This window comes from Pseudoliparis swirei, chromosome 5 (assembly GCF_029220125.1).
Source record: "Pseudoliparis swirei isolate HS2019 ecotype Mariana Trench chromosome 5, NWPU_hadal_v1, whole genome shotgun sequence".
Taxonomy (NCBI): Eukaryota; Metazoa; Chordata; class Actinopteri; order Perciformes; family Liparidae; genus Pseudoliparis; species Pseudoliparis swirei.
This window is the reverse complement of record NC_079392.1, coordinates 12,868,363-12,885,955: the sequence shown is the minus strand read 5'-3', so window position 1 is coordinate 12,885,955 and position 17,593 is coordinate 12,868,363. Positions and strand designations below refer to the sequence as shown.

General features: G+C 40.7%; 1 protein-coding gene across 1 annotated transcript; it reads left to right on the top strand.

Moving 5' to 3' along the window:
- Positions 1-11,001: 11,001 nt before the first annotated feature.
- On the top strand, positions 11,002-12,389 carry LOC130194042 (GTP-binding protein Di-Ras1). Its single transcript, XM_056414919.1, has 3 exons — positions 11,002-11,193; positions 11,304-11,474; positions 11,889-12,389. Exons 1-3 carry the CDS (start codon positions 11,056-11,058, stop codon positions 12,177-12,179), a joined length of 600 nt encoding a protein of 199 aa, XP_056270894.1. The 5' UTR covers positions 11,002-11,055; the 3' UTR covers positions 12,180-12,389.
- Positions 12,390-17,593: the final 5,204 nt, after the last annotated feature.

The following is a 17,593-nucleotide window of genomic DNA, read 5'->3' as shown; positions in this document are numbered from 1 at the left end:
AGAATAACTGAGTGGACATTGATAGATTATCTCTCTGAAAAGTCTCTGCAGATTCATTAACGTGTGTTTTATGAGAGGCTTTTAGAAACTGTTACTTTATGAATGTTGATGGGAATCGAGGCACCGTGTTCCATACACTAATCCAAGCGTGTCCATTGTGACGGACCATGTGGTGACATTGTAGTAGCACCACTTTTAGCCATTATTCAACACATACTAAGAACTCAGTGTTTGTAAAAAATGAAGACGATAGCCCTGAAATCTCCACTCAGCTTTCTCGCTTTTTATTGTGTAAACATGTGAATCTGATTGAACTGAAGCTTCTCAAGGTTGAAACTCTGGATTTGATGTGACATTTCCTCTCAGTTATATGATGTCCATCAGTATAACCGAGATGTTAGAGGGAAGAGGAGCCGCACCCTCCAAACAACATAGGTCATCCTCCGTCAGACTCATCCATCCATCAGCATGCATTAATGATTCAGTGTCAACACTGATTGAGAAAATCATCTAAATATCTACATAAACCTCCTCAGATCAATGATACCCTCTCATTATGAATGGTATGTAAAACTGTATTTGTTTTAAAAGTGCATGGCTTAAAACCTTCCAGCAGATATATAAGATAACAAATGTAAAAAGACTAAACTAATGGAATACAGTTTTTTAACAAAACCATGCATCCCAAAACCTCAACCCAGGGATATATGATGCTGATCATGTGATCTCAACGTCTCCTTTCTCCCTTCCACTCAAGTATTAGAACATTAAAATGAATTGCAACTATAAACTCAGGATTCAAAGTGTGTGCTTTTCATTGAACGTTATATAATATAGCTTTATAGTACTATTGTGGTCATTATCAAAGATGCATTATGTCTAAAAACAAAACAAAAAAAATGAAAATTTCATAGTTCTGATTGGCAATACAAATCAAAATTTTGCTATGATTTATTTTTGATTGATTTATACTTAGTAATTTTGAAAATATAAAATATCCTAAATATTAGAAAATCATGAAATAATAAAATATACTAGTAGGGTATAATTATTGAATTAAAACCATTAAAATTCTAATTAACTGCTGCAGCCTTTTCCTGAGCTCACACAAACACAGCTGTTTTTTTTTTTTTTTTCTTTATTTTAAAAATATTAAAGATTTATGAGATAGGATTTATTTTAGGTTAGAAGTTGTAAAATCATAAAAAGAATAAAAAAGAATGCAATAAGCAAGTTCATTTTTTAATGAAAATGAAGAAAATATATTTTTTTTTTTTTTTTGCATTATAGAAAAAAAAAGAAAGAATTTTATCATTCTATTCTTTCTGAGACAGTCCTGTATGTGTGAACCACATATAGCAAAACTCTGCACAAGACTGAGTCACAGAATAAGCTGATAAAATGCCACCATAAGCAAATATATAGCTTCATTTGTCTTGTTCTTATCTTTATTCATCTCTAGGATATACATAGTCACAAGATGTCCCTGTTTCTTGTCATCACTTCATAGATAAAAAAGATTCAATATCATAGAATGATGTGAATCCAACAAACCAAACATAAAATTAATTTTGAAAGCCAACATCACCAACAGAGCTGCTCTTGATCCCAAAGGGTTCCTTTATTATATATATTTCTTATTTTCCTGCATCTACTTTTTATGCCAGAACCACGAATCAACAATAAATAGGCCAAAACAGAAATAGTCCCCAATATGAATCAGTGATATAAACCGATCCCTCCAAGAAAACAATGGTAAAACCCCTCAAGCATTACAAAGAGAGAGAGAGACTGGAAATGTTCACTGAGACAAACGGAAGAAATGAGCGGCCACTAAACGGCCCTGAAGCCAGCAGCACCAGGAGCACCGGCCGGCATGATGAACCATGAAAGCACCACAGACTGGGACCCACCTTGAGAGACGTTCAAGGCCACAGATCGTCAGCCAGCCGCAAACCAAATGAACATCCGTTCACATGTTTGATGCAGCGAGGACGAGCTCGACACGTTCGCGTTTGCAAGCATGTATTGGATTTCCAACAATGAAATTATTCAACAGTTTATTTACTAAATCCAGTTGTGAAATATATTTATACTTGTTTTTTCAGTTTTAACGTTTGACCTCTGAAATGTGTGTGTGTGTGTGTGTGTGTGTGTGTTTGTGTGTGCGTGCGCGCGCGCGCGTGTGTGTGTGTTTTGTGTTCCCTGTTCTGACGACATCTATGATTCATCAGCTCCTCCATCCTCCATCCCTCTGCCCGCATGAGGGAGGGGAAAGAAAATAGGACGCATCCCGCAACAAAAAAACATAATGATGAATTAGCCCAAATGAAAACAAAACGCGCCTTGAAACCCGAGTTTAATCCATAAACATGTTATTTTAAACCATTAACATGTGTTTTGTTATTATCCGGACCCAGGAGCCTTAATTCTCCTGTCGGATCTGCGCTGCTCAACGAGGCTCTTATTGTCTGTAATTCGCAGCTTTTTGTTTTAGCTGCACGGTCTTAAAGAACCGGACCGGGTCGTGCTAAAGGGCGGGTCGGTAGTCCATCCCGGTTTTTAAAAAAACATGCAATACGAGATCAATGTGAGCTAAAGGCAGAAATATAAGGAGAGGTCTGGTCTTACCTCATGACTCCGAGCTGAGCTGAAGATCACTGAGGGAGAGAGAGGGAGAGAGAATGGGAGAGAGAGAGGGAAAGGCAGAGAGGGGGGGGGGGGAGAGAGAGAAAGGGAAGGTGTGGGAGAGTGGAGATGCATGCTATTGAAGCAGTGTATACGTCTCTGCTTCGTTTATTAACCAAATACTAAAATACTCAATATATTCTCAACCATTTGTGATTTAAGTGCCACGTGTAATTATTAAACAAAATTAATAAAATCAAAGGACCACCTTCCCAAAATAAAATTAATAACGTGAAAAAAAATTTATAAATGTAAATATACCATGGTTATCTGTAATGAATCTCAGTGGTTCTTAAACTGTGGGGCGCGACCCTCAAGTGGGGCGCCACGGTATTGCAGGTGGGGCGCGGAGGCAGTGCGGAGAACCTCACATATTCCAAAAGTACGTGCACATGTTTACGTTACGGTTACGGCTTTAACGGGTTACGCTTGCGCATGCGCGATCACGAGGTCCAAACTCCTTTGCGACTCACCTGCACCTCAGTATTGTATAGCTTAGCAGTGTGCACAATGAAGAGACATTTGGCAGGAGGGGAAAGAAAATCAACCGCAGCGATGCAGATGAGGAGAGACCAGTCTGTGATTCATGCCTGAACACTGAGGCAGCGGGCAGTACGAAGCCCAACACATTAAAAAGACTCTTGGGCACTTGATGGACAGTTACCTGACAACGCGGGCTGAGACGGGAGAGGGGTGTGTGTGTTTCTGCGCAGATGGTGCGCAGACCATGGCGGGGAAATGAAGGGCTTGTCGGCGCTGACAAAGTGGTTCTCATTAAATGTGCAATGGACACACTGGCATACACAGAGAAGCGCTAGATGTGCCCTGAACTACACGAGGTTTTGACCGATGCTATCAGCGTGGCCAATTTCATAAAAACAAGGTCCCTGAAAGCACCACTGTGTTCACTGTGAGGAGACGGGAGCCTTCGGCTGTTCACATGGAGCTCGGTGGCTCTCACGAGGAAACGTGTTGTCGCGAGTCTTTGAGCTCAGAGACATTAAACATCCGTCATATGATGACATGTGTCATATTTCAGTACATTACAATAGAAATAACTGTCCACATATTATTCTGCAAAGAGGAGGTGGACTCAGTTAATCATTTGTTTTATCTTTGTAATACTACACAAGCATGTACTTTGAATTCTAATTAATAATTTGCAGGCAAGTTGGCTGATGAATAATTTCTGATGAAATTGGCGTAAATCTGAGTGACATATTTGGAAAGCTGAATAAATTAAATCTTCATCTTGAGGCAGAGACCAGCCCCTCGGCTGCTGACCACATCAGATTTCACTCAGAGGCTGCAGATGTGGGTCAGGAGACTCCATCAAGGGAATATTGATTCCTTTGAGAATCTGAATTAATTTGAACTAACACTGATACAGCTTGATGGCTCTCACATATCTGCACCGGTTGCACGTTATTGTTTTAAAAAGATATTTAGTGTGTGAGGAGTCACAAAACGTTGTTATTTCAATAAATATTCAGCATAGACCATTTAGTTACAATGTTGTGGTGGCGGTGGGGCACGGATATTTGTCTTCCTTTAAAGTGGGGCGCGACAGAAAAGGTTTGAGAACCACTGGTCTAGCTCATGATGTACAAAAAAACATTTACAAATATGTATTACAACTATTTGTACAACCTATACTGTAACTGTATCTAGGGATTTCATTTGTTTTGATTGCAGCACTCCAATTGTCCACTAGAGGAAGCCACAGGTCTTGGGATCAGCTTAACGATTTACATACATTTATTTTTGTCACTTACGTCACAGTGAGACGTACAGACACATTCACAGTTTCCCCGGATGCAACATGTGACACTAACTAATCTGTTATTGATCACTCACTGCCTTCAGCCCCAAACTTTAAACAGTAACATACAAAATAGACATTATTAATCCAGACACATCATGAATTATAGTAAAACACACAGACAGGCGTTTTACTTGGTTTGAATACATGTTGCTGATAATACAAGGTATAGGACCTGCACATATTAGTGTATTATTATTATTACTATTTTTTTTTTTACTTAAGTAAAATACTTCTTCCAAAACAGCTCGCCATCCTTGTTTGGTGTCATTATGTCACCGATGTTGAGAATGAAAATATACAATATTATATCTCACTATTTGCAGTCTTTTTTTCAAAACAGTTTCTGTAATGTATTAAGCAATACATACAATAAAGTAACACATGTTATGCAGTTCTTTATCTGATGCCATCTAAAGGGATATGATATAACACAAGGATATCTATTGGCTTTTACATTTTCTCGTCATTAAAACGGATTTCTTGAACTTTAACCCAAGCATCGTCATCAGTACACTATATATTTTAGTGTTAGTGTAATCTTATTGGATGTCATGTTTCATAATGTTTTTTTACTCAATTCTACTTTTTCTTCTGATGACGCATGAATGACGCTGATGGAGGTGGAGAGAAAATGTATTTTTACTTTGGAGGACGATGATGAGGAGATGTCAAGGTGCGAGATGAAGATAAGACATCTGCTTTACTGTTACAGCCTTCAAAATAACACTAAAAAACTATTTGATTTCTCATTCCATTTAGGTAATTCATTGTGACCTATATTTGACCAAAATGGTTGTTTATCATCTGAATCTCACGTGCCATAAAATGTACAACGATAACAATACTCGGTCTTCTATGAGGCTGGTTTCTTATGTTCTACCTTACTGTAAGGGGTTTTAATGACCGCTCGTTTGGATTCCATGCGGCAAATTATTTTTTGACAATGGTTGACCTCTGTAGATTGGCCGATAATAGGCTCTTATTCTGAAAATCAAAGAAAAAAAACAACCAAGCGAAAGTTTTGTTTCTTGTTTCTTTTGCCGCCTGAGCAGAGGAAGGAGGTGATGGTGATGGAAGGAGGAGGAGTAAGAGGAGGGCTGATGTGTTCGGATCAGCAGCAGGTCTGATGATGATGATGATGATGATGATGCTGTGAGTCAGAGAGCGTGGGGCTCAGGATGCTCACAGCCGCTCCAGAGCAGAGAAACTCCGCACACAGAGAAGACCGAGGACCCTGAGGAGACACGTACGGTGAGTCCGCACACATCACACCCGACACTCACACCAGCGTGTAAGTGTCTTTGTGAATGCGTGTGCGTGTGTTTATTTGCGTGTGTTTGTATGCGTGTGTGTGTGTGTGTGTGTGTGTATGCACGTTCATCGAAAACTAATGGGTGCTTTGCTTTTAACTGCGCGTGCCCGAGTCGACCTTACTTTGAATGGGAGTCAGACTCATTACCATGATGTGAGGAGATAATGACACCTGCAGCTGATTGAAACTGAGAACAAAGCCGTGTGTGTGTCCGTGTGCTCGTGTGCGTGTGTTTGTGTGTACATACAGGTATGTTGTGTTTCGTGACCGCCGCCGGAGTAGTCGGTGTCAATATGTTATCAGGGCTCTCAAGTTTTGAAGACAGGCAAGAGTGACATTTCCATCAGCCCCCCCCCCCCCCCCCAGCACGAAATTTTCGGATATCAGTCAGTCGCGCGCAATTCCAGGATGCTTTATTTTCATTGGTTGCTGGATTAAATCTCACCCAGATACAACAGATACGGGTTTTTTTTCTGATTGGCTATTGTGTAGCCCATTTCTTTTTTTTGATTGGCTGATAAGTGGCTCCTCACAGCCGAACTCCATGGGAGCGCTTGATTCCTCCACGGTGAGGGCAGCGCGGCCAGCTCATGTTTGCGCGCTGCGGCACATTAAAACATTAAATAGCCGAGAGTTTTTTTTCAGCGTGAGAAATTCGATGTGTGGCGGGAGTGCGGGACTTAAGACCGAAATGCGTGAGTCTCACGCTCAATGCGTGACACTTGAGAGCCCTGTGTTATAGGAATACTGCAACGAAAGTAAACTCGTTATTATTTGTAAAGATAAATATGATACAGTCTAAGTACTCCTTAAATTATTATTAGCAGTGATGTAATTAGTAGTTAAGACACATAACTGATGCAAAAGTATATTCATAAAATAATACTCTGTTAATGGGTTACAGAAGGTAACATGAAGCCCAGTTAAAGTATACACACAACTGAGCAATCTTTCAGAGATAGGATGGAAGCTCTGGAGATGTGTAAGGTGTGAAACTGCAGCTCACACACACACTCAGGGCGACAGTGTGTGTGTGTGTGTGTGTGTGTGTGTGTGTGTGTGTGTGTGTGTGTGTGTGTGTGTGTGTGTGTGTGTGTGTGTGTGTGTGTGTGTGTGTGTGTGTGTGTGTGTGTGTGTGTGTGTGTGTGTGTGTGTGTGTGTGTGTGTGATATCTATTCTCGGCGTTGTAATGTTTACACATTCTCATTTTAGACAGCAGGGAAAAAATGACACAACTTGTGTTGATTGCTTCCTGCTCGTTAATGAGCTAGCAAGGCATTCCAGAGTATTATCATGCTGGGGGCAGCAGGTTAGCCTGCTGTGTGTACTCAGACACTATTGACATATTGTTGCCTTCCACATTGGAAGACTGATTTTTGATATTTTGTGCACTGCGGTACACAATGTCCTGATTCCAGTTTGCGTACAGATATTTTTATACGTAGCACCACAGAGCTCTGTCCTGGGGTGTCCTATTTTCTTTACCTCTAATTGGCTTACCTTGATAGCCTCAAAAAAATCTCCCTCCTCATGCCCCAACCTTATCCATCCAACCAAAGCGGGCGACGAGTAGCTAATAAGAGGCAGAGAAGAGAGAGCAGGATTTGTAATTTAGTGTCATTGTTCCTCTATCGTTTTAGTCTCAGAAGTTTCTTGAAATTAAATAAGGACCGAAGCAATGTCCACGTTAGTTTATCACTCTGTCTCAGCTCCTTATACTCGTGGACAAAAAAACGGGGGGGAAATTCCCTATCCCAGTATGCATTTCAGCGACAAACAACCAATCACAGAGCCTCACATTAAGTGACGCACATCGCTTTCGGCAAACCATAACTAAAGACAAACCAATTATAAACTCTGGGTCAACTGTCTATTCTGAAGAAGTCTTGGGTATTGTAGTTTGTAAACACGTCCGCCAGACGAGTGGAACAACAATGGGGACGCTGAGGACACTGTTTTAGAAGAAAAAAAAAGGGAATATATTACAGGGGGAGAGAAATTGTAATTAAAATTAGCTTACAACTCTATAACCATAATTTACTTGTTGTTTTACTTCCTCCTTGTATTTTGTGTGTGAGTAATTGTATGTTCTTAAACAGGGACTCAGACTACGAACATTAAGGATGCCGGTCAGTTTCCTGGCGTCTAATGAACATTACTGCCTGATAGTCGTGACTGGCTGCAGATTATGTGTGTCAGCAGATTTGTAATTTTATTCCTAATCATGTCTGAGGCACACCCACATAAACAAAGTCCTGACGTGGATTCATAGCATAACGATAATAATCTAACTGTGTATTCTATTTTACAGTTTGTGATGAAAGCTGATTTATTCCTGTAGCATTGATGCCCCTCACTGAACAGTCAGTGGTGTTTTCCCTGCTGTCCGCCTCCGCACAGGAAGTGACGTCAGATGATGTGGGCAGGCGGGTAACCGTGACAACGGCCCTGCTGATGATGACATGTTTGCACTCCTCTGCGAGTGTATAAATCTCGGATGTCTGTCTTTCTCTCCTCTCCTCCGAGCACCGTTGTCACAGCAACCAGACAACTGGCACACACGTACGCACATTCAGATGCTCCCATGGTTACATCCAGAAACACAATGGATGTTATCAGGAGGCAGGTGCGTGTGTGTCCGTGTGTGAGATTGATTAACGAGCTGCTGATTAGTCACTGGTTTAAATTTGTGGTTGCGATAACGAGTGTTGATGTTAGTGCTCCGACTGAGATCTTCAGCTCGGAACCACAAGCAGCTAATCTGAACTCAAACACTATTTTACATGCAGTCTGGTGTTTGTGTCCGTTAGAAGGATGCCTGTGAGTTATCCAGAAACAAAAGAGAGCTGGACTCCCTTTAGATTCTTGAACAAATATTCAACTCTCCACACTTCAAGACCCAGGTCGCAAAGTTTGAATTGGCCTTTCAACCACTCGAGATGTCAGGACAGTATTTCATCATTTGAAATGGACTAAAATGAATATATGCATTCAAGCCGTATTCTTGATTTACAAACTGCATGGACTGAGGTCTCCTCAGGCTTTAGATATGTAATGTTTCTTAAGTCTGGCCAATGCAGGGATCCTGAACCTGGAATTAATTTCAGAGCGTTTTATTTTAATAGATCTGAGTATTATTTGCGCTGTCAGTTATACATACACACAAACAGGAACAGGTCTGCGGAACCAGACTCTGATGCTGTTTGAAAGGTAGACCGCCAGCTTGGCTCACAAAGCGAGAATCAATGGAAATAACCGGATGGTGGTATGGTATCTCCTGTTCTACAGACGTTATTACAGTCTGGATTCGGTGAGCTGCGGGGAGGCTGTTAACTGCGAGTGGGAGTAGATAAAGCAGTAGATCAGAGATTTATTTCAGGGAAATTACTTTTTGTTTTGTCAAACCCGATGAAAAGTTTATTTTTATTTTTGATGGGGGCCCAGGAAGTGAATGCATGATAAATGGTTTATATTTGAGAGCATCAGAATAAATCAGCATGTGGTGGCATAACTCACACGCTCACGTTGATGTCTCTCCTCCTCTCTGGTTTCTATCAGCTCTCTTATTTTACAAGATGCAAAGCTCTCATCAATGCTTGTTAGTCGTTCTTCCGATGGGGAATATAGCTCGGCATGTTGGGAAAGTCCCAGAGGACCATCGCTCCATCTTTTTAATCCATTCCTATTCGTCACGTTATCTGTGAATATGCTGTGAGAGTTCAGGGAGGGGCGAGGCGCTCATCAGATGTCCATGTGTTGTGGTCGCCGAAGATTTAAATGCCACAGAGCTGCAGCTGCAAAACAAAACAGGCTCATCACAGCAGCATTTTTCCATCATTGACTGTCTGTTACATAGAAAACCCATGGGTTCATTTACAGCAGGCCGGTCATATATTTTATGCTTTCTTGCTTGCATTCAATTATCTTTTGCAGCAGAATATGGAATAGAATGAAGCTACACTGAACTAAACCAAAATAGTTTTGCTTACCTGTTTGTGAAGAAGTCACGACAATAAACAAAGTGATCTAGCTGCTAAAATTAAGCCAGTCTGACAAAACCTCAGCTAAATTTAACTATGACTAAAATAAATAAATAAATAATACCTCAGTCACGTTCTTCAGTTTTACCAACTGAAATCCAAACACACAGCTCTAAGTGTGGTTTTGGACTTTTGGCAAGGTTAGCTAGCACCCCAAATTGCATGAGATGGGATAAATAAAGCCCCAACTTGGACAATTTATTTTGAGCTCCTATGTATGTACTGAATTCTAATTATTGATATACCATTTGCTCACCTGAACCAACACCTTCGTTTGACGTAACTGTTTGCTGACTTGAATCAAAAACCTGCTTAACTGAACAATTTAGCTGACCTGTAACAATTTCGAAAAACATTTACCAAAGCTACCAAGAACTAGCTTCTTTTAATATTGAAACAACTGTTTAATATTCTCAACTGATACCATTAGCTAGCCTTCACCGAACAGCTTTAGCAGCTAAATATAACTGTAAGCTGTTTATCTGCTAATAAAAACTGTAAACTTGCTTGTTTAGTTGCTGAATATAACTGTGAGCTCACTTGTTTCGCTGATAAAAAAAATATCGGTCTGCTAACCTGAACCAATAACTTTTAAATCAAACTATGGGCTTGCTAATAGTGGGTATAGTGAGTCGGGGGACTGATGCACAGAAGCTTCTAAATGACATGCTCATTGTTATGGAGATAATCTGCACTTGAAGCAGGTCGGGCGTCCAGTCGAAGGACTCTCCCAGAATAAAACCACCAGAGTGGTTTTCATTTACCAGTTGCCGTCGATGGCACTCAGACTAATTACATTCAGATCGTTTGTCTGTTCCTGCCTGGCTCTGTAGGAACAGTGTGAGTGGAGTTCGTGCTCATTTCCCGCTTAGCCTTTGACACCTGCTTTTAAAAGTATTACCAGATATTGATTTTCTATTACTATACATTTTATTTAGTTGATTTCCCACAAATGGTGATTTCCATCTTTGAAAAAGATACCAAAACATATCTGAAAATCATCTAAACCAACCTGAAACTCGAGACATCATACGTAATATATACATTGCACTACAACATTAAATTACATGGGCTGTAAATTCACGTCCAAGTTTCTCTTTCATTTCTGCTTAATATAACCTCCTCTTTTCATCTCCTTCTCAGCATACAGGTCAGCTATCCAGAGCAGCAGGCAGACTCACACTCCCAGAATGCCAGAGCAGAGCAACGACTACCGGGTGGTGGTGTTCGGAGCCGGCGGGGTGGGGAAGAGCTCGCTGGTCCTTCGGTTTGTCAAAGGCACTTTCAGAGACACCTACATCCCCACTGTGGAGGACACATACAGACAGGTAACACATGAAAACATTGTTTTATTTTTATTAGAACATAGCGTCTGTGTCATTTAAGCTCTTGTGATAACGACTTGTTACATTTTGAACATTACCTGTTCTCTCTGCAGGTGATCAGCTGCGACAAGAGTGTCTGCACACTGCAGATCACCGACACGACAGGAAGTCACCAGTTTCCAGCCATGCAGCGGCTTTCCATCTCCAAGGGCCACGCCTTCATCCTGGTCTTCTCCATCACCAGCCGCCAATCACTGGAAGAGCTGAAACCCATTTACCAGCAGGTCAGAGTCTTTCATTTTGTTTCTAGGTGACCGACTAACAGTTTTCAACAGGATCATTAGATATCAGTTATCTTCAATTTTAATTTAAGTTGTAAGTTTGCAGAAGTTTGTCATGTAACCACGATTGGGAAAACTACATAGTAGCAGTTATTATTTGAGGGCTTAAACTAAAGTTTTTATGAAAGAATTTAAGTAATTAGCTAGAGTAAGTTGGTCGGATTTTCTATGTACGGATGAGCTTAGAGGTTCCAAATAAAATATTAATATTATCAATTTCTATGAAGCACCAGTAAAACAAAGGAGTGTACGTTCTTCGTTTAATCTTTTCTACAGGTGAAGGTTAAAAGCGTTAAAGCTGAATCATGACTGTTTTCCAGAAAGGTCCTGTTGACTTGATCAAAATGTCCCCTTCAGATCTTGGCCATCAAAGGGACAGTGGAGTCCATTCCCATCATGCTTGTGGGCAACAAAAGCGACGAGACGGCCCAGCGCGAGGTGGAGAGGAAGGAGGCCGAGGCTCAGGCCGCCACCTGGAAGTGTGCCTTCATGGAGACGTCGGCCAAGACGAACTCCAATGTAAAGGAACTGTTTCAGGAGCTGCTGTCCCTGGAGAAGAAGAGGGACATGAGCCTGAGCATCGACGGCAAGCGCTCGGCAAAACAGAAACGAGCCGACAAGGTGAAGGGGAAGTGCAGCATCATGTAGAGAGGGCAGGCGGCGAACTCGCTGTGGAGATGTGGAAACAGCAGAGGAGGCAAGAGGGGAAGTCTGCTGACGAGCTCCCAAACAGACTCCTCCTCCCATCTTCTCCCAGCTCTGCATTACGGAGAATGGGTCTTGTTTGATGGCTCTCCTCCACCATCCTTCTGAACACTAAAGCCCCGTGGAACAAAAAAAATGAAACCGACTGATAATGAAAACTTGTATTTATACCAGGGTCTTGGGGCTCCTTCTGGTCCTGAACTGGATTGTGTTTGTAGCCCCCAAATACTTATAATATATATATATACATATAATATACATATATGTATATTAAAAGTATATATATATAGAGAGAGATACATATATATACACATATATGTGTATATACACATACTGTATATGTGTGTATATATACATATATATATATATATATGTATAAATACACACAGACCCATCGAACGGCTACCACTATCAATAATCACAATATTATAATAGAGGAATACTCCACTGATTTTAATGTGAATCTTGGCCCAAGCCAGAAATGTAACTTGTATTTATAAAAGCAAAAGATACATTAGATATAACTTCATTTATTCCAATGACAGATTGTTGTACAGCAGATGCAGTACAAAAAGTAAGTGGAATAAAACGTGATAAAGAAACAATTTCCGATCATAGTCAAGCTCTCATTTGTCTTAGTAACTCCTACAATACCCAGGATTCATAGTGAACGCTGAGATGTAGTTAAAGTTGTGCATAGGCCTGAAGCTGACACTAAAACCTCGGCAGTGCCTAAGCCCTTCAATTTAATTCAATTCTGTTTATTTTGTAAATTACAAAATTACAAATTACAAAGTTGCCTCAGAGGGCTTTACAATCTGTACACATACGAGATCCCAGGACCTCACATCGGATCAGGAAAAACTCCCCCAAAAAACTCTACCCAGGCAGAAAAAAGGGAGAAACCTTTGGGAGAGCAAAAAAGGAGGATCCTTCTCATGGATGGACAGAAGTGCAATATATGTCATGTGTACAGAATGAACAACATAAAGGAGTCACAGAACATTCAATGTATATAACCAAAATGATTAGTAGGCCTGATGAAACAGTTAGAACTACCAAAAATAGCAATACTAATGATAATCGAAGCAGTAATGGTAATTGCAATATTGCAATGCAACTAATAGGACCACGATCAGCCATGATCATCAGGGCCATGGCAGGACCCAGGAGGCAGGGCCCAGGAGGCAGGGCCCAGGAGGCAGGGCCCAGGAGGCAGGGCCCAGGAGGCAGGGCCCAGGAGGCAGGGCCCAGGAGGCAGGGCCCAGGAGGCAGGGCCCAAGAGGCAGGACCGGCTTCAAACACAGCCACGGTCCATGGAAACCTGTGAGGCGAGAAAGCACAACGACTCCGGGGAAGAAGTAGAGTTAGTAATGTGCAATGAAGAGACATGAGAGATAGAGAAAGGGAGAGGAGCTTAGTGTATCCTAAGATGTCCCCCAGCAGTCTAGGCCTATAGCAGCATATCTCAGGGCTGGACCAGGTGAACCTGATTCAGCCCTCACTATATGCTCGATTAAAGAGGAAAGTCTTAAGTCTACTCTTAAATGAGGTGACTGTCTGCCTCCCGGACTGAAGGTGGAAGCTGGTTCCATAAAAGAGGAGCTTGATAACTAAAGGCTCTGGCTCCCATTCTACTTTTTAAGACTCGAGGAACCACAAGTAGCTCCGCATTTAGTGAGCGTAGCTCTCTAGTGGGGCAATATGGTACTACAAGCTCCTTAAGATATGATGGTGCGTCACCAATCAAGGCTTTGTACGTTAAGAGAAGAATTTAAAATGTGATTCTTGTTTGAACAGGGAGCCAGTGCAGAGCAGCTAATACAGCAGTGATGTGATCTCTTTTCATAGTTTTTACACGGGATTTAGCATTCTGGATCAACTGGAGAGATTTGAGAGACATATCAGAACAGCCTGATGGTAAGGAATTGTAGTAGTCTAGTCTGGAAGTAACAAATGTGTGCATTGCTTTGAGACGAGACGTGTCTGATTTTTAAAATGTTACGTAGGTGAATAAATGCCGTCCTTGGGATTTGTTATACGTGAGAGGAGAAGTCCTGATCAAAAATAAATATAGAAACTATAGCATAATTAGATAATTCTTTTCTACGGTGTTCTGGGCCTCGTAAAATAAATCTGAGTTTAACACCAGGAAGTTGCATGTTATCCAAATGTTATATCTCTTTAAGACATGCTTGAAGTTTAAGGAGCCAGTTGGTTTTCGTCTGGTTTGATCGAGAGATATAATTGAGTATCATCTGCATAATAATGAAAGGGAAATTAAGTGTTTTCTGATATTATTGCCTAAAGGACTTTAAAACTTAACTGTTAGGCTACTGCAAAATGTGATAGCCTACCCAGAAATCTATGTATTGTTCATCCATTACTGACTAAACTTGCAAGTCGAAAGCAAACTATTGTGTAAACCATTCTCAGTGGTGAACCTGAAGCCGACCAGAAACCCAAGCTTTACGGAAACATAATGGCCCAAAACCAACCTGCAACTTTGACAAAGGCAGCCATTGTTAGCAGGTTGAGCAGGAGTAGTAAACAGTTGCTATTGTTAGCCTAAAGTCTCATAGCATCCAGGACAGGTTCCAAAACAGTTAATGTTCCATTACTGAAGAGGCCTGTAAGCTAGCGAATGATATGCTAATTATTATCCTTGGAAGTAATGTTAGGTTACGAACAACAAAGCGAGTGAACTGGACGTGCTAATGCTAAGAGCTTCAAGTAGAGCAAATAATCAATTCCTTGAACTTTTACTCCCATGATTTTGATTTGGGAAAGCTTAAAATAAACTCCAAATGCCGCTGTGCCGTATTTGTAGCTGCTAGGCTAGCATGAGGTTTGATAATAATGCGACCACACCTTACGCTGCCTGATGACAATTCACCAAGTATTGATAATAAATTCAACTATTAAGCAGCTACAGGTGAGGTCAAACTACAGTGAAGTATTCCTTTATCTAATAAGACCAGTGACCTTTCCATTATGAGTCGGCTCTGCTTCCTGCTGTCATTAGAAGAATGCTTACATACAAGCTAACGCTCTTCCCTCTCCACATAAACACAGTCGGCCTACAGGGGGTCCGACGGACCACAGAAGAAAGTCAAGATGCTCCTAAATCAGGAAACTCTGCAATGGTTGCATTGATTTTCACAAGTACAAGCCGGCCCTTCACTCTGTGTTCATCTCTGTCAGACTCAACAAAAAGATTGGAACAACATTTGGCTGCCGACCGAGCAGCAGTGGAAGCTCTCAACTATGTAAACTGTAAATATGATTTAAAGGAACAGTGTAACAATTTAGGAATCGTCGTCAGAATCCGATGTTTCAGATGGATATCCCTCTAAATCTGTGTGTGTTCAAGACAGAGAAACTGTTTTAGTCTTAGCATAAAGACTGGAAGCAATCGGGAAACTCCTAGCGAAGCTCCAGCGAAATCATCCAAATGTACTTATTGGCTACATGAGCTCCTAGCTAGCACAAACTCCCACACAACTTTAAGTAGGTAATGTAGGTGCTTCAAGGATTGTTGTGCTTAGTTAAGTCCCTCTTCTGCAGAATTAATTCAATTCAATTCTTCATTATTGTTTATTGTACCCAACAACAAACAAATTAATTTGTCTCGGGTGCTTCTACAATCTGTACACATAAACATCCCCCAAAACCTCATCATCGGATCAAAAAAAACTAACAAATCAGGGGGAAAAAAAAAAAAATGAAAGAAACGTTCAGAGCAACAGAGGAGGATCCCTCTCCAGGATGGACAGGTGCAATAGATGTAATGTGTACAGAAGGACAGATTTAAAATACATTCAATGAATATGACAGAGTGTATGAATAGTTCATAGTAATTAAGACGAAGACTTTTTAATGTTGAACTGTTCCTTTAACTAGCAGGGAAGAGGACTGTACATGAGCACTTGTGTGTGCAACCGCTGTATATTTGACATGCCTTTTCCTGCAACTTTACTTAACAGTTTGGTATATTTTCTGAAACATAAGTGAGCTTAAAAATGTTCAAAGCACAAACGCAACAAACTAAAGTTGGAGAGCAACAAATCGACAAGCACACGTTCATCCTGCATCCGTTATCTTATTTACACGTCAGTGAGTCCATGCTGATCACATTTTATGCACTTTTGAAAAATGTGCCATGTGTTTCCATTCACTGTAAAATCTACTTTTGTTGCATGTTTCGTGACCGAGATCTCACTGCATCCTCCCCGTTACCATACCAGGCTGTACTATTAAATAAACAACTTTAAGGTCCAGTTTATACATTCTTACCATACCATGTTCATGTAGATTTCACAAGTGAACGATTTAATCAAGCAGCGTTGCTCCGAGGAGAGCGTAGCTGTGTTTATTATTTTGTCATCAGACAGTTCAATAATTAAATTAAATGATCTTGAGTAAAGCGCTTTGCAACTCTGGAGGAGATGAAAACATGCATCGATATACAGCTTCATTTCATTAATGTTCCAACAAAAATCAATCTTATGTTTGCCCCAGGGGTAGCATGTGTAGAGAAAATATGAGGGGGCCCAGAAGACCATAAGATCCACTATACATTATTTAAACATTGTGTAGAGGCCCTAACATGTTTCCACTGCGAACGGGGAAAGTAGCCTAAATGTTGCAAAGCGAGATGTCTCTCCATAAACATTTATTTCGAGAACATTCTCCCACAAACAAATTCATTGCGCTGTGTCTTTTTCTGTGCCTTTAATCCTGGCTGCGTGACATTGTAACATAACATTTATCAACGTCCAACACAATTGCACGACATTATTTACTTACAGAACAACAGAGGATCACCTTGATATTAACACCTTGACACGATCATGGCCAAAAACTATTTGCTTCCCATCCACCCACCTGTTCTCATTAGCAGGCAGCCACCTATATGCCCTTCAGTGGTACTGTGCCACCCTGTGTTCAAATGTCGGAAGTGCATGGAAATTATTATAATTTTATTTCTCAACATTGCAGTCTAATTTTTTTATTTTTGGAAAGCTTCTTCACACCAGATTTGTGACAACAATAATGTTGTATTATTAATTATTTCATGTCTTGGAGCTTTTTCTTCCAAACAAATGAAAGCTTAGGATATGTCATCTAAAAGATATTATCTGATTTATATATAACGTGTGATCAGATGCCCATTAAATGTGCTAATTTCTAAATTCAGAGCATTTATAAAACAGTTATTTTTGCAATGTGACCATATCGTGGAGTAATGTCTATACCTGAGCAGAAAATGAAGTCACTCTCCCTCTGTGTGTGTGTTGTAACCCATGCTTCTATGTGCTTTGTTTACATAGATGGGCCAGCCACACCCCTTTTTA